Source organism: Zootoca vivipara, chromosome 3 (assembly GCF_963506605.1).
Source record: "Zootoca vivipara chromosome 3, rZooViv1.1, whole genome shotgun sequence".
Lineage (NCBI taxonomy): Eukaryota > Metazoa > Chordata > Lepidosauria > Squamata > Lacertidae > Zootoca > Zootoca vivipara.
This window is the reverse complement of record NC_083278.1, coordinates 74,641,059-74,662,919: the sequence shown is the minus strand read 5'-3', so window position 1 is coordinate 74,662,919 and position 21,861 is coordinate 74,641,059. Positions and strand designations below refer to the sequence as shown.

Here is a 21,861-nt window from a genome sequence, read left to right as displayed (position 1 = left end):
TCCCCACCATCTCACTTTATATAAGGGTCTGGTGACTTCTGTTTCAGTGTATCTGAAGAAGTGTGCATGCACACGAAAGCTCATACCAATGACAAACATAGTTGGTCTCTAATGTGCTCCTGGAAGGATTTTTTAATTTCGTAGGATCTAGATCAGGCATCCCCAAACTGCGGTCCTCTAGATGTTTTGGCCTACAACTCGCATGATCCCTAGCTAACAGGACCAGTGGTTGGGGAAGATGGGAATTGTAGTCCAAAACATCTGGAGGGCCGAAGTTTGGGGATGCCTGATCTAGATTAATATTGACTGACTTAGCTATTTTTTTTTGATGTGATCAATGTCTAGCCAAGGTCTAAGCAGGTTAGGTTTGAGTTGGAATCCCATTATCAAGTATAAAAAACCAGTGCACTTTCCTAGTTGCTTAAACAGGTCCTGTTTCACAAGGATAGAAGGAGATGAAATTTGCCAGGCATAGTGCTTGGGAACTGAATGAATGGAGAACTATCATGAGCATAATTCATGATTTACTTAGAACAATATGAAGACTCTTTTTTTCAAAAGTTCAATATAGAACCATAGAATTGTAGAATTGGAAGGGACCCTGAGAGCCAACTAGTCCAGTGTTTCTCAACCTTTTTTGGGCCACGGCACACTTGCTCTATGAAAAAAAATCCTGCGGCACACCAACTCTGTGCCGCCCTATATTTAGTTTAGTTTGGAGGGGAGACGTAAAGCATGCCATTGAAGAACTGCTGCGCGGTAGCCAGGCGGACCCACCAGGCGCAGAGCCTGCGGAGCGAGCGGGGACACGTTAGACGGCACGCACAGACCCCAGGCGGGCAGACATGGGCGCGCAGTTGCCGCCGCCTCCCTCCCAGCCGCCCCAGGCAACCGCCGCTGCTCTGGCCCTGGCGAAGGGAAGCCCTGCACAGCCTTCCCCGTCTGCCTCCTCCTCCCCAGGCGGCGGCGCCCTCTCTGGCCTCTGGCTGGATGCCGACTCTAAATTTTGCCACGACGTGCGGCGACGAGAAGGGCGATTTGCATTGTCACGTGCCTGGCGGCCGCCAATACACAACACTGACCCGCCGGAAAGGAAGCCGGCCGGGTCACGACGCGGGCGCTCGCCTCGCGTCGTGACCCGGCCGGCTTCCTTTCCGGCGGGTCAGCGACGTGACAATGCAAATCGCCCTTCTCGTCGCGGCACACCAGCCAGCATCTCGCGGCACAGTAGTGTGCCGCGGAACACCGGTTGAGAAACGCTGAACTAGTCCAACACCCTGTGATGCAGGAATCTCAACTAAATCATACATGGCAAATCGCTATCCAGCCTCTGCATACAAAGTAGAGTACTTCACCTCCCCAGGGCATCTACTGTATTTCACTGGCAAACAACTCCTACTGATGGAAAAGTCTTCCTGATATTTAGCCATTAAAGCCATTGGTTTGGGTCCTACCCTCCAGAGCAGACTAAAACAAGCTTGTTCCATCTTCCATGTGTCAGCCCTTTAGATATTTGAAGATGGCTATCAATTTCATTATTCCCATTGAAAGGTTTTCACTGAAATTTAGTTGTGAATTGCTTATTCTTATAAGTGTAGTAATTTTGCCTCTTTTGAAATATCAAGCGAGAGATTAAAAGCCAGTTGTGTTCCTTTTTCTTCTCTTCTAGGCCCTTGATGAGCCTCCATATTTGACAGTGGGCACTGATGTGAGTGCAAAATATAGAGGGGCCTTCTGTGAGGCCAAAATCAAGACAACAAAAAGACTGGTCAAGGTCAAGGTATGTATGTGTGTAATTTTTCATTTTAAAAATAGCATATATTCAGAACACTCCACAATGTACAGTATGGGTCTTGCAGTGAGGCATTTTAAGAGGAATGAGTTAGTGAATACTTCACTAGGACTGAGTACCCAGTTGTTCTCCCTTCAGTAGATTAACTTCCTAATGGTTTCTAAGATCACTTTGAGGGAGTGACACAAATCATAAGTAGCACTAAAATGTCATTAGTGTTGTTTTAAGAGCAACACCAAAACGTAGACATTGCATAATCATTTAATAATCCTGCTAAATTTCATTATGCCACCAATATATCTGAAAATAAAGAAAAACTATAGCCCTCTTCAGATGTTCTCATCTGGATTTGGGGAGGCTACAGGAATAAGCACACTCCATCTGTCTCCCTTCTTGTTTTGTCACCCTTCACAAGTTGGAAGGCAAAGTTTTGAAGCAGGAAGCCTCATGTGGTGCATGTTCCCTGTCAATTTCAAAACCCTGCTTTTATAAAATAATTATTTGTATTAATATAAAGTGCTGTTTGTTTTTAAGCAGTTTAGTTAGTCAAATCCAAAGCTCCTGCTCAAAACCCTCAAGTTCTATGGGATTCAGTTTTCTACAAATAGACAGTATAAATGTATGTATCTTCTATTGTTTGTGTGTAATACTTCAGTCCCAAGCTAATGGTGTTATTACTGATTACTTTTCTGTGCCACCCTTCCTTCAAGGAGTTAGGGAAGCATGCATGTGGTAATCTCACAACAATTGATGCTGCTTCATGGCTGAGCAGGAATATGAACAAAGGTTTTCTTAGTTCAAGTCCAGCACTATGTCCTTTGCGTTATGTCTCATTTTCCTTTATAAGAAAAAAAAAGCAAAATAAGTTAATGGAGATTATAAAATGGGTGGTGCTTCTAATATTTTAGATCTTAGTGTTATTTGTCTGCTAATGGCATAATTTGCAGCTACTATAGACTGGCTAAGCTCAAACTCTGAAATATCTGTACACCATGTGGGGATGTTGAAAACAGATGTCCCCTAGTTGTGGAATGCCCTTCTGTTAGATGTATGTTTAGTGCCTATTTTTTCATTTTGTTGCCAAGTGAAAAAACTATTCATTTGCCCAGGCATTCGTAGGATATTAGCTTTATTAATTGCTGGAGGTTGCAGGCTCACTCTGTGCTTGAATAAAGGCCTGTATTTTAATGATTTGGGCTTTAATTATATTTGTCATATTTGCTCTTGTTATGAAGTGGATTTTTTAAATTATAATTGTTTAATTTGGATGAGTTTTAATTGCATTGTTCACCACCACAAGATTGGTGATAATGAAGGGTGGCCTAGAAACATCCTAAATAAATACAGTAAATAGATAGCTATACGTACATTTGCACTGCTTTAACAATCCTTTAAATTGTGCATTCCAGGTAACATTTAGGCATGATTCATCAACTGTGGAAGTTCAGGATGATCACATAAAAGGCCCTTTAAAGGTAATATATTTGAATGATTAACCATGAAAAATATTTTCTAACTAATCAATATATTACAGTGATGTATATATAGATATAAAGTTAGACGTTGAACAATCCTACTACATTGCACCACAATTACCTTATGAAGAATGAATAGTTATTATTTAAGCAGGATGTAATATAGTTCGCATAGTATTAAAATATGAGCTGTTCTGATCGATAGAATTTAAGTAGAGTAGTTTGTTTCTGGCATGGTACGTACAGTGATAGAATAGATTCTGCAAATAAATGGGTTGGGATCCAAAGGATAACACACAGTGTTCTGGCCTCCCCTTTTCACTGCAGCTTCCTGGGCTCCCCTTCCCCAACCCAGAAAAGCCACTCCTGAGGGTCAGGGAACAGTGCAGAATGGTGTGCAGTATGTGTGCCAGGAATTGACAACACACATTGCTATGCACATGTGGAAGTGTCTTCTGTTCATTTATGGGCCTCTTTGGATCTTGGATCAAGTGTCCTGTACGGTGTCTTGGCGTAGCTTATGCAATTTCTTCTGATGAAGAAAAAATTAGGCCAGGTCTAGTATGCTGTGTGGAGAATCATGCAAGGGACCTGTGTTAGTCTTTTTGAATTTAAGTCTCTCACACCCCCTATGAGAGCCAGTGTGGTGTAGTGGTTAAGAGCAGTAGACTCGTAATCTGGGGAACCGGGTTCGCATCTCCGCTCCTCCACATGCAGCTGCTGGGTGACCTTGGGCTCGTCACACTTCTTTGAAGTCTCTCAGCCTCACTCACCTCACAGAGTGTTGTGGGGGAGGAAGGGAAAGGAGAATGTTAGCCGCTTTGAGACTCCTTTGGGTAGTGATAAAGCGGGATATCAAATCCAAACTCTTCTTCTTCTTCTATGAACAGCTGGACCACACCCCCATCCCCTATCACAAACTGCTTTTGATATACCCCTTATTTTGAAAAGTGCTCGCCATGTGGTGGAGGGGCTGCTGTACAAGGACAAAAGTCTTGAGCCCCCATTAATAGCTATTAGATTTTTGACTGAGCATGTTAAGGAAACAGTGCCTAGCTGGGTAATTTTTTAGAGTCCAGGACAATTTTGGTCTGTGGGGGTTGGACTGGATAACCCATGTGGTCCCTTCCAACTCTACAATTCTGTGATTCTTTGTTTACAGCAATTTCTTGAAATTATTGTAGTGAATGAATAAGTGTAGAAAAATGTGTTGGGAATGGATAATCTTGTGAATTTTGCAGTGAAGATAAATGAGCAGGATAGTTAAATTCCTGTCAGTTTCTCCTCACAGATCTTTCATTAAAATCCATGTATTTTCCAGTTGTTTGGCACATCTAAAACACATAGTTTTCAATTAAGTACATTCAGAACTGCATGCCTGCAAATATTACTTTTTATGGAATATATAATGTTGGTTTTGAGATAAATTATGAATTTATTATTTTAAGCAGTATCAAAATTTTAGTTTTAATGGGACAGACGGTAACTGCTGCCTACAGTGGCCTTGACCATATTCATGCAGCTGCATACTTTGCTCACTCCCACAGTGGTTGGAAAGGTTTCCTTAAATCCAGTAGTTGCCAGCAAAGCTGTTTGTTAGTTGGAATTGTTGGTTGCTGCTGCAGAGCAGTGAAGAGAGAAGGGAATTCCTGTTGTTATGTGCTAGGAGGCAGGGGAGCATTGTGGTCAGCACTGTGGAAGTACACTGTTGCTGACAGGCAAGAGGGGTTGTTATACTGGCAGGCAGCAACCTCCCTCCCCCCTTTCTCTCTTTCACAGTGCAGACTGTGAGACCCCTTGCTTCAGCAGCAGCTCCTAATGTTTATGACAAGAACTAGCCTATCTCTCCACCAGCAACTTCTAGCTATTCGGCTCAGCTCACTGATTCACTGGCTGGTGCTGCGTAAACAAGACCATATGCCGGGTTCCAACCAGAAGAATGAATAGTTTAGAGACTTCTCATAAACTTAAATATTTTTATTTATATGCTGCCTTTCCATAGTTAAAGCTATGATCAAGGTGCCTTACAACAGAAGAAAAAGACATAATTACAAACATAAGTAGTCATCAACAATAAAGAAATGTCAAAAAGTACAAAACCAAATTGAAAAAAGACCCACTTACCGGTAAATCATAATATCTAAAACAAAGATGCAAAAAAATAAGAGCAACCATCCCCCTCCCCAACAAACCCGCTAGGCAAAACCCGCATAAGCAGCCTCAGCTTTTGTAGCAGGAGTCAGTCAATGCCCTCCCTTCCTAGGACAGGTGGGGAAAAGGCCAGCAAGGAAGGGAGAAGGTCTTCCAGGATTCAATGGAGTTCTCATAAACACATCCTACCTCACGCAGAGATGACCTGCTATCCCTTGTAACATGTTTCACTTTTCGTGGTGTGATGTAAAGAATATGTGTGGGAGTTAAATCCTGCTGCTTTGGGTGTGTTTCCCTGTTTTCTGCTGGAAAGCCGATGCAGCATTTAACTCTGCCCTCCTAACCATCAGGTGACATCACAAATGATGTCAGCTTATGGACAGATGGACGTGATTTGGGGGAAATGGCTTGGTGGGCCAAGCGTGCCAACAAGCTGGAGGTTTTTCATCCCCCCCCCCTAAAATAAGCAAGTGTAACCGTTAGACTTTACTGAAATGGTGTGTGTTTTACTTGCTGATTCCTTAAGTTGTTGAATAAAGCTCAGCAGTCACTCATCTAATAGTGAAAACAGCATACGGCAGAAAAACATTGTTCCTTCTAGAAAACAATGAATGGTAACTAAAGATCTCATAACTGCCATTAAAATGTAAAACAAGTGGTAGTCAGTATGGTGGAAGAAATGTAGCTTTCCTTTTTGTTTGCTATAATATAATTTTCTCCTTTCATATGAACTCTCCAGGTAGCATAAGATAGGAGCCAGAAAGGAAAGATGGTGGTTAATTTAAAGAGGCGTGCAGCTTCTTTTACAGGAAAACTTAAAATAATGCTTTAGAGAGAAAATGGGTGACTTTCTCCCTCCGCCATCCTCAAAAATCTAATAGCTATAATGATTAGAGATTTTCTTTCTTTAATCTTTGAGATTCAGACAAATTGAAACATCAGTGTCTATTTGTTTAGACTTTTAAGACACAGTAAAAAGAAGTTTGGTTTTTGTTTTAGGCAACTATTCTAGGGAATAACTTTGACCATTAGCTCTTGTTCACCATCTGCTGGCAGTAAGGAAGTAGTAAGTAGGCAGATCAGCATTTCTGAAAAGTGACTTTTGGAAGCATTTTGGGGTAAATGTTGGGAAAGCTGTCTTTTAAAAATAATTTAGGCATACTGACTTATAAGAAACACTTGTTTCTAAGCATAATTTTTGTCTACTCCAGAATAGCAGTTCTATTCTAACAAATTGATTTTCTTTGGCTTATAGTTCTATATACTGAGTTGAATCCAGACTTTCCATGAGTGGAGCTTCACTCATAAGACATTTTCTCTAAAAGAAGGGGGATACAGTTTTCACTGATTTATCCTTCCCTTTTCAGCCTCCTATTCCCCCTCCCAGCCAACACCCCCCCCCCCCCCCGCTCTGGTGGGTTGAAGGACCCTTCAGAATAGGTAGCACAGGGGACTCCAAGAGGAAATGGTGATAATTATCTCCTTTCCTTACTCCAGTGGTGGCTTCCACTGGATCCTAGTCCCCAAAAGCCCTTCTGTTCACTGGATCCAACTGAAGGAGGTGTTTCCCATAAATAATAACTTCACTGAATGTTTGGGCAGGTGTGCTATACATTCCAGCCATGTCTGAGCAGTCACATTACTACCGTATGTGTTCACTTTGGTGGAAGTCAGTAATGTATGTCTGTTTTCCCATGAACTTGTGCCATATGTACTAGTAAAATTTTAAAAATCTCAGTTCCGGATTATTGGTTATTATAGTTATATTTAGAGGTATAAGATAACATCTGGAGGGTAATTTCAAAACTGCAATTTCTGTAGGCCAGGATCCAAAATGTATTGTCAGTGCACCATGGCTGGTCATCTCCCCTGCCCAGGTACTCCTGAATTTCAGGAGATCATCACCCTCCATAGAAGGTGTGGGCAACCTTTGGTCCTCCCATTTCCCCCCCTGAAGTCCAACTTCCTCCATCCCTGGCCAGAGTAGCAGGAAGGGCTGCAGCCAGAAAAGAAAACTGACCATTTGCCCCATTTGCCTATCTCTTTGCACACAGTTCTTTTTGAATCTTCATCATAGAACATATTTTGTCATTATTATTTTTTTAAAAAATGCCTTAATATAATTTTATACATTGCGTGTTCTGATATTTACAGCTTTCTTGGTTTGAGTGGGGAAAAAATCTCACTTGTAGAATAATCCTGTTAAGTAGTTCTAAAAGGCACCCTCTTGGTACAAATAGATATATATTTTGAAGTCTGAAAAGTAAAACCTGACATATATTAGATTGCCTCAGAGGCATGTTACAAAGCCACCCTCTTGTGTAGATGGTATGCTTTCCAGATTTCCCCTTCCCCCGAAATCCAGCCATGCACACTGTATGTGTAGATTGGTTTTTGAGAGCAGAAACTGAATTTAAAAGAATAAAAAATGAAATGTTCAATATTTTCTAATTATTGCCTTGGAGATTACCTAAGTGGCTTTTATGTTTTAGGTAGGAACTGTGGTGGAAGTAAGGAATCCAGATGGAACATATCAGGAGGCTGTCATCAACAAATTAACAGATGCTAGTTGGTACACTGTAGGTAAGGAAAAACAACTCCATTTTTCACCAATCCAAAAATTACAGGTCAGGAAAAAATGTTCTTTTTTCTTCCATAATAAGTAGTGGAATTGAGTTCTGGTTTTTTATATTTAGTGGGTGTTTTCTTACTCTCAAAATTATCACTTTAATTGAAATCTATATATGGCTTCTTAAGAATATTCTTGGACTTGCTGCTTGACAACAACAGGCAGTAGGCATGGAGATGGGAAGGGAAAATGAAGAAAATATGGCAGAAGAAAAGAAAATAATGCAGATTTATGCAAATTGGTGGGTTTTTTAGTTTTAATTTGAGATTATTCAACAACTTTTGAAAGGGTTTCCCCCACCTTTTGAAATTTTAAGAGTGTTCCCTGCCACACAAAAACATATAGTTTTATTCAAATCTATAATATTGAATAGTATTTACACTGCTGTTTTCTGTTACAACCACAACATGTGGGGAAAGTGTAGAATTTTTCTAATAAGATGTTCCTATTAATTTTCTGTCTAAGAAAGAAGGGGCAAGAAAAGGGGACCAATCGATTTTCAATGAGTCCTGTGGTACCTTAAAAAAGCCTAAAGACTTAACATGTGAGAAATCACAGAGTGCCTACTTCTTAGATGCAGGTTTTTCCAAGCCACATTTTTGGAGTTGATTTTAAATTAGAATTAATGATGAAACTATAGTTCTGGTTAGTAAGCTCATGCATTTAGGGCCTTCAGAATGATGATTTGTTTCCTCCTCCAACAACCTTCATGACAAGTATGTATCACTTTAATATTGATGCCTACTAAGAAAAGATAACATTTCTCAAGATGCAAAACTTATTTGCATGCATTTCCAGAGTTAATTAATATTTCCATAAGCCTTGTTCCTTTTTTTTAAAATGAGTAAAGATTTCAGATTCATGGAGGGCTGGTTAGGAAAAATCCAGTAGATCTTTCTCCTGTAAAACACTGCCTAGCTTCCAGCTTACAAATTTGATTTTAAGACTGCAATACAAAGTGTACTTATTTGAGAGTGAGCTCCACTTGAACTTACTTCTTAGTTTTGAGTAAACATCCAACATTTGTTTAACGAAGACTTTTCAGTAAGAAATCCAGCCTTTTACTTTTAATTAAAAATGCAAGCAATATTACAAAGGCTGCTTTTGCACACAACTCAAGCATGAGCTGTGTGCTAGTGTTCCCATATCACTCCTCCTTTCTACAGTAGATAAAGCACAAACAGTCAAGCTTAGAGGTACATACAAACCTGGGATTCTGATTTGCTTCACGCAGCAAACTATGATTGCTATGCCAACAACAAAGCATGACCTTCAAGTTAATTGTTTTGTCTGGCTGAAACAAACCATGATCCCAGGTGTAGATTTTACACTGACCAAGCCTAAATTTGGCTTTTAATTGATTTTATTTGTTTGCATTTCATTATATTTGTATAAAGCAATGAATGCATGCAAAAATAAATGAATATAATATAAATAACCTGTTGGTTTGTTTATCCACTTGTGGAAGGGAGAAGCAAAATGGGAACACTAGGGCTGTATGCATGAGCATGCACCCCATTCACAGTACTGTTTAATTGACCAAACCTTATGGCTTAGAAATATAGACAAATTTTTGGTCTGAAATAGTAACCCATCCAAAGAAAAGGAAATAAGTAACCAGCATCTGTTGATGCTATTCCTCACTCTTACTATTTTCTGTTTCTATTGCTTATTGCTATTTAGTCTTTTGCAGTTCAAAATAGTTTGAAATGTTAGAACTGAGTGAATGCAAAAAGGCGATTGAAGGGGAAGATCAAGCTGTACCCTCCATGTTCACCAACGGTCTCTTTAAGCTGCAGTGGACTAGTCATAGGATAACAGAGTGAGCATTCTCCCACAAGGCTTCTTCTGTCTCCACACTTCTTTTTTAGTTTGATTTAAACATTACAAACAATAGTAAAAAAATTAAAAGTACCCTCCCATTTACCAAAGAAGAGATGGCCTATCACCATAATTACCCTGGTGAATGGATTTGTAAAAGCTCTGTTTAGAGGCTGCATTTCTACCATAAATAAGTCCTCCCCCCCCCCCAGTGGAGATGGATAACTAGTGTTATCCAGCATGCAAGCCAGGTAAAATCCTCCAGCTATGTAACTGGGGAGACAACACCAAGAAAGAAAATGTATTTGAAGATTCTCTAGAAGCTGGACTAATTGAAACGAAGGACAAGAGAAAGACTGTGTCAATCCCAAAGCGGAGGAGGAGACACCAAACAACTTCAGTTCTTTTGTGCTTATAAGTTCTCCTAAAAGCAGCCCTCCAAGTACTCAAAGCCAAGATGGCAGTGGCAGCACAAGCCCACAATCACGGTTGGATATTACTCTCAAATGTTTGGAAGGGTTCTGAAAACAGTGAAGAATGTCATGCCATGAAATTTCAGAAGTTCTTTCCTGTCCATTGTCCAAATATCAGAGGATCACCTCATCATTTCAGCATTTCCTCCATTAAAGACATTAAACTAGCTAGCATCTCACTAAGGCAAAGTACAGGGGGTTATATTCAGGAAAAGGGAAACTCACTAAATTTTGGACTTCCAAAGAATCCTTCGTCATCTGCAGAAGTGCAGATACTGCATAAAGACCCTATGCTCCTTACTGACTGGATTTACATCATCTACACAGTTTACAACAACTATTCAAATATGCAATAAGATCCATGTAAAAATTTGAAATTGGAGATCATCAGCTAACTATTGCAGAAGATGTTTTCTTAATTGTCTGCATAAGGCTGACGGCAGATCTTACCAACAATAATAGTTGCAGATGACCAGTAGCCTTAACTCAGAGATCTGAGTTCTACTCAAGGTAGAAAATTTGTTAGGTTTGTGGACTTCAGGGTTAACCTTGATATGGAGCTTCCTGATCAAGATGGGCAGTCAAGGTCTGCATCAGGAGAAGAGGGACCCTTGATCAAAATTAGTCTGTGGTACACAAAAAGGGACCCTAAGTACCTAAAAGGGGAAACAATCTCTAGACCTAGCAGATACTATTTGCTGATACACATGTCTACAAAAAGATAATGTAACACAGGAATAAACTCTTGAGTATTTTATTGATAAATTGGAATATTGTCCCTTACTGAGCCATCTCCAGACTCTGCTTTGCAAAACTCTCAAGAAGAAAAATACCTACACAACAAAATTGCAACAAACATTAAGATTGCAAGAGTTTCCCATTATTAACATTTTATCCTTTTATGAAATATTGAATGACAAAGTAAATCTTAATGCTTTGACTGACTAATATGGGGAATTATTATTAGTGATGGTCATTGAAACTGGTGACTGGGAGCGGCCGCTGTGACCACATAACACCGGCCTTGAAATATCTACATTGGCTCCCAGTACGTTTCCGAGCACAATTCACCTCAAGGAGCGTCTCCACCCCCATCGTTCTGCCCGGACACTGAGGTCCAGTACCGAGGGCCTTCTGGCGGTTCCCTCGTTGCAAGAAGCCAAGTTGCAGGGAACCAGGCAGAGGGCCTTCTCGGTAGTGGCGCCCGCCCTGTGGAACGCCCTCCCATCAGCTGTCAAAGAGAAAAACAGCTACCAGATTTTTAGAAGACATCTGAAGGCAGCCGTGTTTAGGGAAGCTTTTAATGTTTAATCAATTATTTTATTTTATTTTTCTGTTGGAAGCCACCCAGAGTGGCTGGGGAAACCCAGGCAGATGGGCGGGGTATAAATAATATATTATTATTATTATTATTATTATTATTATTATTAATTATTGAAAAGAGATCAAAGAAGCATTTAGACGCCAGTTTAAATAATCGGATTATGGGCTCCATGGAGCATTGGCTTGATTTTGGATGCTGTAATCTTATAAATTGGAATTGTAGTTTCAAGTTGATAAGTCATTTAGGAGAATGTGCTCTTAGAGTACTGTCTAAGTGCATGATATAAATATTGGTTGGGAATTTGTTGAATGAGCAGAAGGTGTTTTTGTCCACAGATAGGCAGGTTGCTGATCTTTTCTGGATGCATCCACTTGTCAAATTGTGCTCCAGGGGATCCCTTGACCTTTCATGAATTTCTTTTGGGGAAGGAGGAGGATTTTAGTAAGGAACCGGGGAGCAGAAAAGCCTGTGAATCGTAGTCCTTTGGATCCTGGTCACTTAATTTGAATTCTATAAAAAATATTGCCAGATGACACAAAAAATATAGGCTAATAATTCTTTTACGTTCTGCTACTGCAATTGGTTATACGGATAACTAATGGTTTTGTCCTTAGAAAGTTCATAAATTATGCCTGATGGATTACAATGAATTTATAGTAATGGGCAAAACCTATTTAAAAGTGAAAGAGAATGCCTTGAGTTCTTTGTTGATTTACTTCAATAAATAGCTTGGCCTTCATCAGTTTGTCACTGATCAAACCTCTTAAGAGTATTATGCCTTGCATAGGCGTTGGTTTCATTAAACATACAATTAAAAATTATATATACACATGCACAGACACATTTTTAAAATTTGTACACTCTGTTCGATATGTTCCTGCCATACTTTGGGTAGATGCCAAAGCACATTTATGAACAGTTAATTCTTAGTTACTGTTTAAGTGAATAGGACTTAAATTGTACTTGGGTCTCTACTGAATCAACTTTAAGTCATAAAACAAGATTTGCTTGCTTTTTATTGTAATTGGACAAATAGATTAATTGTATTTCCTTTTTATGTTTGGTAACAGTATTTGATGATGGAGATGAAAAAACTCTTAGACGTTCTTCGCTTTGTCTGAAAGGAGAGAGACATTTTGCTGAAAGTGAAGTAAGTATTCTGATTTAATGAGAAGTAGCTTCTTTTTATAGATCCATGCCATTCTGAATTTTATTTAGTTATGCTGAAGGAATGTGGCATGTTCTTATAAAGTTATCCCACCAATTAAAGTAACTTGACTTACTGAAAATAATGGACCATGATGTGAGCCTAAGAAATCATTACCACTTATTGAGGAGACCTTGCTGTTGAAGTCATATGCTCATGCTACCATGTCTTGAGCCAAAATATCTTTTACTCCCAGATTAGTTTTGTGTAGAATGGAAAGTGGAGCAGGGAAGATGTGCCATTTGTACAATACAAATTTTAACATAAATTATGCTTAAATGTGTTTGCTTTCAGTGGTGGTAATGTGTATGTTAAATGTATACAAGCATACTTATGTAAATCAGACGTAAAACAAATAGCTAACATCAACATGTCCACAGGACAAATAAATTCTATAACAGGAAACCCAAGCATTTAATTAGCTGTGAAAACGTATATAAGCTATAGTCTCTCTACACTTTGATGTGTTTGTGTACACCTTTCTACACCATGGTAACCTGGTAAGTAACTCCAAAGTCTATGAATTTGCAACTGAAAATTGCTAACATGTGTGGCTACCTCTCCAGAAAAATATAAAAAAATGCATAAGCAACTGAGAACTGTTGCTCTTCACGATGCAATCTTATACATGTGTACAGTACAGTGGTACCTCGGTTTATGAACACAATTGGTTCTGGAAGTCTGTTCATAAACTGAAGCGTTCATAAACTGAAGCGAACTTTCCCATTGAAAGTAATGGGAAGTGGATTAATCTGTTCCAGACGGTCCGCGGAGTTCTTAAACTGAAGCGTTCATAAACTGAAGCGGACTTTCCCATTGAAAGTAATGGAAAGTGGATTAATCCGTTCCAGACGGGTCCGCGGAGTACTCAACCTGAAGCGTACTTAACCCGAAGCATGGGTGTAATTGGTTCCGGAAGTCTGTTCATAAACTGAAGCGTTCATAAACTGAAGCGAACTTTCCCATTGAAAGTAATGGAAAGTGGATTAATCCGTTCCAGACGGGTCCGCGGAGTACTCAACCTGAAGCGTACTTAACCCGAAGCATGGGTGCAATTGGTTCCGGAAGTCTGTTCATAAACTGAAGCGTTCATAAACTGAAGCGAACTTTCCCATTGAAAGTACTGGAAAGTGAATAAATCCGTTCCAGGTGGGTCCGCGGCGTTCGTAAACCAAAAATTCGTAAACCGAGGTGTTCATAAACCGAGGTTCCACTGTACTCAAGAGTAAGTCCCATTGAGTTCAATGAGCCTTACTTCCAGGTGTGTGGATGAATGTAGCCCTTAATCCAGGCATCCCCAAACTGTGGCCCTCCAGATGTTTTGGCCTACAACTCCCATGATCCCTAGCTAACAGGACCAGTAGTCAGGGATGATGGGAATTGTAGTCCAAAACATCTGGAGGGCCAAAGTTTGGGGAAGCCTGCCTTAATCTATTCCCAGACTCTAATTCAATGCTATTTATGTCATATTTTGGAATTTCTGCAGCAACAGTGATTTAAAAAAGGATGTTGCTGCTGTTTAGCATAGTGAGAAGCAGATATTTTAAAATTTCTCCTAAGATGGATCCCTAGATGCATTGTATCCCTACAACCCTGCTCTTATTTGCTTTCTAATTATTTCCTCTTGATGGTTCTTCATCCTGCTGCAGAGGGCAGCTGATGCCATTGAGAGTGCTGTAGAATCAAAAGTTAAATAGAGGGTGTAGGGGAGAGAAAACAGGAATGACTGTACTTACACATTTGTGTCCAAATGTTAGGTATTTTGATAGGCAGATTATATTGTTCAGTGCTGCTCCTTCCAATCTGTGGCATGCTCTTCCTAGAGAGCCTCACCTGACACCTACATTAATGTCCTTTTGACTCCAGGCAAAACATTCCTGTTCTCCCAGGCCTTATAGCATCATTTGTTATTTATTTCTTAATATAATTTCTTCCAGTCACTGCAGAGAGATGATTATTTGATCAGTTTTAGCTTTTGTTGGGGATGAATCTTGTCAACATGCTAATTGAATTAGTTGCTGGTGGCTGGTTTACATCTGTTTTATGCTGAGTTGGATTTTATGACTGGATCTTATTGCTGAAGTATTGCTGGGCCGGTTTTATTGTTTTATAATTGAATTTCTTTGTTTATAATTTTGTTTCTTTTGCTGTTGTATGTTGCCTAGAGACTCATAACTGAGAATTTACTTTTTTTAAAAAAACTTTTAAAAGGCTATGGAAAGCACTTCCAAAATTTTGTTGGAATTGCCTACCATCCAAATGCTCTGTTTAGACTTCTTGTGTGCTCGTTTCTCCTTCTGCTGCATGAGGACTTCTGCCAAGTGTAGTTTCACTTTCAAAGAATCTTGGCTTAGCATTATGTCTGGGCCAGGAATCTTGGGTTACAACATATTCTGGTCAGTCTCAATAAATCCATGGTTTGAAGTTGGCTTGTTTGGCAGTTAGTTACTTTTTGTTCTAAACTAGAATTCATGATTTTATAAATTATGCTAAACCCAAATTGATTTTTTGGGAGGACACCCTCCTGACTGTGCAGGAGGAAAATGAGGAAGCATTTCTCTCAAGCCATTGGAGCCCTGTCCATATAGCACAAAAGTGTGGTTTAGCATTATGTATAATCTGAGCCATTGCCTACTCCAGAAGATCACTTTTCAATTTAATTTAATTGCAGGTTTCAGTACTGTGTAATGCATTCATTAATATTCAGACATACTTTGTTGATGAAAATTCCTGAGTCAGTTCAAATGGTGATAAATGTAATGTATTTTTTCAACAGACACTAGATCAGCTCCCACTTACTAACCCTGAACATTTTGGGACTCCTGTCATAGGAAAGAAAACAAATAGAGGAAGGAGATCTAATCACATGTAAGTTGTTTTTGTTTGTAATTGTTTGTTGATTTGTTATTATCTTAATTTTCAGCAGGTAATTTGAAGTTGGTAGAAATGTACTACATAATTTAAACCTAAAATGCTGTTATGTGGCCCAATGTGTATTGGAAACAGGACATAAGGGCTATTTAAAAAACCCAGACAAATTTGTTAATGGAATGGGGCAAGGCCACAGCTGACCCACTGTATCTTAGAGTGACATAAGAAGAATCCTACTGGGCTAGAGTAAAGACCTATCTTGTCCAGCATACTCTTTCCCACAGTGGACAATAAGGTGCTTTAGGGTAACACAAAAAAGACATAAACACAACAAAACTATTTTTCTGTTTCCTAGTGACTAATACTCAGAGCCATACTGCTTCTGAACCTAGAAGTTTGGCCATTTCTATAAAGATCTTGCATGAGTTCCTCATTTTAAAACTATCAAAGCCAGTGGCCATCATTAGATATTGTGGCAGTGAATGCCCAGTCATAAGTAAGATATGTCTATATAAGGAGGTACTTTTTAGACAGTCCTGAATCGACTATTCATTATTTTTGGAGGTTGGCTTCATGTTCTGGTAGTTGTATGGTAGAATCAGCCTTGAACTCCTAATGTAAGTACAACTTTCCCCTTGTATTTAGTAGTGGGCTTAACAGAGGCTACTCTGTTACTACAAGAAAGAAGATTTCACCTAAACATTAGGAAGAACTTCCTGGCAGTAAGAGCTGTTCGACAGTGGAATTTGCTGCCAAGAAGTGTGGTGGAGTCTCCTTCTTTGGAGATCTTTAAGCAGAGGCTTGACAGCCATATGTCAAGAATGCTTTGATGGTGTTTCCTGCTTGGCAGGGGGTTGGACTGGATGGCCCTTGTGGTCTCTTCCAACTCTATGATTCTATGATTCTAAGTCTGCCATACTTGCTTGTACTACTGGATATGGGTATTGGATCTTGCCGTTCTTTTTTATTTAAATATGTTTTTGTTGTAGACTATATGGTGGGCATTGCGCACATTCAGAAAAAAGTGGGGGTAGTCATTGATATCAGATTATGGATATAGGTTATGGGGGGCAGAGGTGACAGAGATGCTATTCTCTGAATTTTAACTCAGCAGATCAAACATTGAAATAGAAGCATAATTGCAAATGTAATGAAGCACCTATATTAGTCTTTTTGTGTGTGTTTGCATATGGCAAAACACTGTTTGTATCTTTTTTCAAAAAGTTGCAAAGATGTACCAGAAACCTTTCCACTGAAGAATCCTTTCCAAGTGCACTGTGAATACAAGCACTTCGATAATGGCTTATTCTTGACTAGTCTTGGTTCTTGTTAATAGTACAGTGGTGCCTCGCTAGACGTATTTAATTCGTTCCAGGACTCAATTCGTCCTACGAAAAATTCATCTAGCAGATCACGGTTTCCCATAGGAATGCATTGAAACTTAATCAATGCGTTCTATGGGCTCCGGGGGACTGGCGGCGGGGAAGGCAGGCAAGCAGGCACTTGCTCTCTTGCCTGTCTGCCTTCCCCAGCCAATGTTCTGGTTACAGGTAGGTAGCCGTGTTGGTCTGGATCGAAGTAAAATAAAAAAATTCCTTCAGTAGCACCTTAAAGACCAACTAAGTTTTTATTTTGGTATGAGCTTTCGTGTGCATGCACACTTCTTCAGATACCTGAAGAAGTATCTGAAGAAGTGTGCATGCACACGAAAGCTCATACCAAAATAAAAACTTAGTTGGTCTTTAAGGTGCTACTGAAGGAATTTTTTTATTTCCCCAGCCAAGAGAGCTGTGTGCCAGGCGGTGGGAGGGGGGAGAAGCGGGGGAACGGATTGTTCCTCCGCTTCCCCCCCACCCGACAGAGCCGGCCGGCGCTGCTTGCCAGGGCTTGTTAAGCAGCACCCGCTGCGCTTCGGCACTGGGGGACGGAGCCGAAGCGCGGCGGGTGCTGCTTGAAGCCCTGGCAAGCAGCGCCCGTCACTCTTCAGATCCGTCCCCCGGAGCCTTTCCCCCACCCCGACTGTCACACGAAGATTTGTGGGCGCTGCTTGCCGGGGGGGGCTTGTCAACCCCAGCAAGCAGCGCCCTCCGATCTTCGGCTCTGTCCCCCGGCTGTGTGACAGGCGGGGTGGGGAAAAGGCGGAGGAACGATCCGTTTCTCCGCCTTTCCCCCACCCCGCCCGACAGAGCCGGGATTGCTTCTCCCCCCTTCTTCCCGCGCTAGTGTTCCGCTAGTCTCTGCTGGTTGCCCCTCACTGCTCGTGGCAACCGGCAGAGACCAGCAGAACACAAAGGGGAACCAGCTGCAGCGCGGAAAGAAGGCAAAGGAAGATCAGCTGAGAGGCACTGACAGCTCATCTTCCTTTGCCTTCTTCCAACGCTACAGCTTGTTCCCCTTTCGCTAGAGGAATGCCCTGTAGGTTTTGTGATCAGAGGTTCGCAAGATGAAGCAGTGGCCATAGAAAACCTCGTCGTCTTGCAAGGCAACCTCCGATCGCAAAACCTATTCGTATAGTGAAAAAATCATCTAACAGGGCATTCGTCTAGCGAGGCACCACTGTACTGTTAAAAGCTTTGTGTCATCTGTACTCTCCTCTCATTTTCATACACAATGTATTTGTAGTTGGTTTTAATATAGCTTGAAATCAACAGGTTTTTCTTTTACTTGCTACTTTGCTTGTATCAGGATTCTTAGTGAGACTTGCATAGCTTTGGGAACAAGACTGATCCCTTTATTTCCAATAATTAATAATAATGACATATGTATTTTGTCCAGTTACTTGCCTCAAATGGTTAACCAGTTAAACTGTCAGGTTCTAGCTATTAACTTGCTCCTCTCCTCTGATTGGATGACAACCCACCCAGCCCTGGTAGGTTTCTGAGTCTGACCATCATATGTGAATTCGTCCTTCACATACGGATTTAAAAAGTGGTGGCTACCATTTGTTACTTGCTCGCAATTCCGCTCAGAACAATACTATGTGATGTAGTGTCATTCCAAGGGCATTATGAGGAACATGGTGGCTACCAGCATGGAAGATAGCTTTCACACCCTGGGAGACTGCTATCACTGTACCATCACTGTTGGGGGTTGGGAAAGAACAAAAAGAGAGAGTGAAAGGGATGGACCCTATAGCAGTCCTCACTTCCCAAAATTCAAGCTAAAGTTCATTTGTAGTTTGACCCTAATCAAAATTCTGAACTATATAGCACAATTTAACTTGGAGCTCTTTTCCTTATAGCCCAGAGGAAGAATCTTCCTCATCCTCAAGTGATGAAGATGAAGATGACAGAAAACAAACTGATGAACTGTTAGGAAAAGTTGTTTGTGTAGACTACGTTAGTGTGGATAAAAAGAAAAACCTCTGGTTCCCAGCTTTGGTAAGTGTTTCACTTTTATATTGTTTAATAGCTTTATTTTGAAGAGTAAAATGTACCTAGAAATTATATTTTGCACTTTGAGATATTCCTCTTTCATAATTTAAAACCACCTCGTTAAACAAATAAGGTCAGAATAGTTTTACTATCTACAATTCGTTTGAGCACACAGGGCAGTAAAGTGCATATATTGTAAAAACTGTGCAGTTTAATAACCCGTAAGTGCCAAGTCAGTCTGTATACAATAAAGCAGATTTTTTTAAAGAAAACAAACAAACAAACAAAAGTAAAACAGAGCACTGCTTCTTTTCTTTTTACCTATTTCATGGTCCCTATTAATTTCCGTGCTATTAGTCCAGCTTCCAATTGCAGAGGAAGGTCAAAGGCAAAAGCTGCTGTATTGTTCCTATTTTATGCTACAAAACATACAGATTGCTGGATCTGTATTCCGAAGTGGTGTACTAGTTGCTAGGGAGAAACAGCAGCAGTGGGCTACTATTTTCATTCCCTCCCTGTGGGCTTCCTGAAAGCATCTGGCTAGCCATGGTTAGGAGAACAGGCTAGACTAGATTGACCCTGAGTCAGGAATGTTTTTATCAATCCTTTTACTGCATGGAATTCTTTTTACACTTACTTACTTGAGAATATTAACATTTTTAAAATAAAATGCTCCCTTCCCCAAAATTGTGTAAATCATGTCACATTAATTACAAACATTTAAGTGGTCGCAGATAGAAAACTTGTTCATAAATTTTAATGAATATTTGCAGAACTGTAAATGAGATCCTAAACTGTACAGATGACATTAAATAAATCATCATTATTTTTAATTTATTGTTTTGGCTTTCAAAAGCAATGCACATGTCACAGCCATTATAAAGGAATGGCTGAAGCATGAAATTTGCACCATAAAGTCACATTTTTAGAAACTGAAATAAGGCAAATCAAAGATCTTAGAAGCAATGTGCCAGTTTTAAATAGGGAAGGTAATTTAACAAGTGGCTTAATTCATATGATGTGAGTGAAATTGCTGAGCAATTTAAAACTCTTTGTGAAATCAGTGTTGAAAAGGGGTCCACAAATTTCTTCCTAGCTTACTAACCCACCGTTATTTTTGTTCACCACTGATCCATCTCCTTCCCCAAGTCCTCTAGAACAGTGCTCCCCAACCTTTTTATCGCCGTGGACCAGTCAACGTTTGATAATTTTACTGCGGCCCGCTGAGGGGGGGCCATTGATTGTTTTGTGGCCCGCCGAGGGGGGGCGTTGATTATTTATATTTTATTTAGATTGTTTTGATTTAATAATTTTAATTTAATTTTATTTAATGTTCCTTGGGCGGCCCAGTACCAATTGATCCACGGACTGGTACTGGTCCGTGGCCCAGGGGTTGAGGACCACTGCTCTAGAAGACTCTGAAGAGAGGAAAGATTGGTATCTCAATTGCTGCTGGGCTTTTCAGAAACATAGGCAGCAAGGGGCTTCTGCCTTCTCTCACTTTTGCACCAGACACTGAGGAAGCAGTTTAAAGGAGCATCACTTCTTTCTCTGAAGCTCTGTGGGAAATGAGATGAAAGGGCTCTCCCCCAAGTCCTCTGTGCACATAGAGGATAAGAGTTTTTCTGCACTGGTCCAGTAAAATGCTTCTGCTGTGCTGCACAGACCAGAAACAGTTCTCTTCGCAGAGCATTAATCAAGCACAGCGGCTGTATTCTTGTTGTGGTAAAACTTTGTAGCTTTGCAGCAGAAACGACCCACGGAAGCCCAACTTTCTACAGACAGGTTTATTGCAGACAGATAACAGAAACACCTCCAGACCTTTCAGACATGACTGCTCCACACCCCACAGGCAAACAAAACAAACGCTCTATATATACTGAGCATCTTAACAACTTAACGACTTAAGATAAGATAAGATATCTTTATTGTCATTGTCCCCTTGCAGGAACAACGAAGGTTGCTACATCCACTCAGATAAAGCATTCCGCATAATCCAAAATTTAACAACTTAAATCACATGACCTTGCTAATTTGCCAGCGTCTTAGGTTTAAAGCCCTAACAGAGGACTCAGGCAAGTGTGTGTGTACCTTTTATCTCACTCAGTACTGGACTTAAAGAGAAGGTAGAATGCAAGTCCTGTCCTCCTTATTGCTTCTGTTTCTTCAAAGCCCACTGCAAAATAAGACAACATCATCTCCCCTGAATTCTCTGCACAGGTCAGAACACTTGGAGAGGAACAAAGCCTTGTTTTTCATGCATGTCACAATGGAAGACAGCCTTCACACAAGTTCTCTGAAGTTTTCAGAGAACTCTGGGAAGGATTTTTGTGTGTGCTGAGCATCCATGACAGGGGCAGTCCGTCACCTCTGTGACCAATTTTTCGGACTCTAGAATATGAACACAAAAAATATCTTCGTTGAAATATCTCAGAATGGTACCAAATATTGATATAAAATATTTTAAGTATTTCCTTTCTTTTTACGCAGGTGGTTTGTCCAGACTGCAGTGATGAAATTGCAGTGAAAAAGGATAACATTCTGGTTCGTTCTTTCAAGGATGGCAAATTGTGAGTAGAAATACTTCCAGTGTCATTATTTATACCAACTAGCTAATACAATCTGTCATTTCTGCTCACTGACATGACATATATAGGGCTTTATTTTTAAATGCCAGTAAAAGGGAGGGGCAGGAAGCACAAACCAACTGTTCATTCTACCTTCTACCCCACTCATGTCACTTA

The 21,861-nt window shown here is 40.3% G+C and overlaps 1 protein-coding gene across 3 annotated transcripts in view; it reads left to right on the top strand.

The window, feature by feature from the left end:
* The window catches only part of ARID4B (AT-rich interaction domain 4B), an 88,199-nt gene that overhangs the window by 27,356 nt on the left and 38,982 nt on the right, over window positions 1-21,861 (top strand). For all 3 annotated transcript variants that reach the window (XM_035108413.2, XM_035108414.2, XM_060272856.1), the window contains exons 3-9: window positions 1,670-1,780; window positions 3,202-3,267; window positions 7,911-8,001; window positions 12,736-12,815; window positions 15,649-15,740; window positions 18,985-19,123; window positions 21,608-21,687. In XM_035108413.2, coding sequence (XP_034964304.2) covers window positions 1,670-1,780; window positions 3,202-3,267; window positions 7,911-8,001; window positions 12,736-12,815; window positions 15,649-15,740; window positions 18,985-19,123; window positions 21,608-21,687 — 659 coding nt within the window. The remainder of the gene's footprint in view (window positions 1-1,669; window positions 1,781-3,201; window positions 3,268-7,910; window positions 8,002-12,735; window positions 12,816-15,648; window positions 15,741-18,984; window positions 19,124-21,607; window positions 21,688-21,861) is intronic.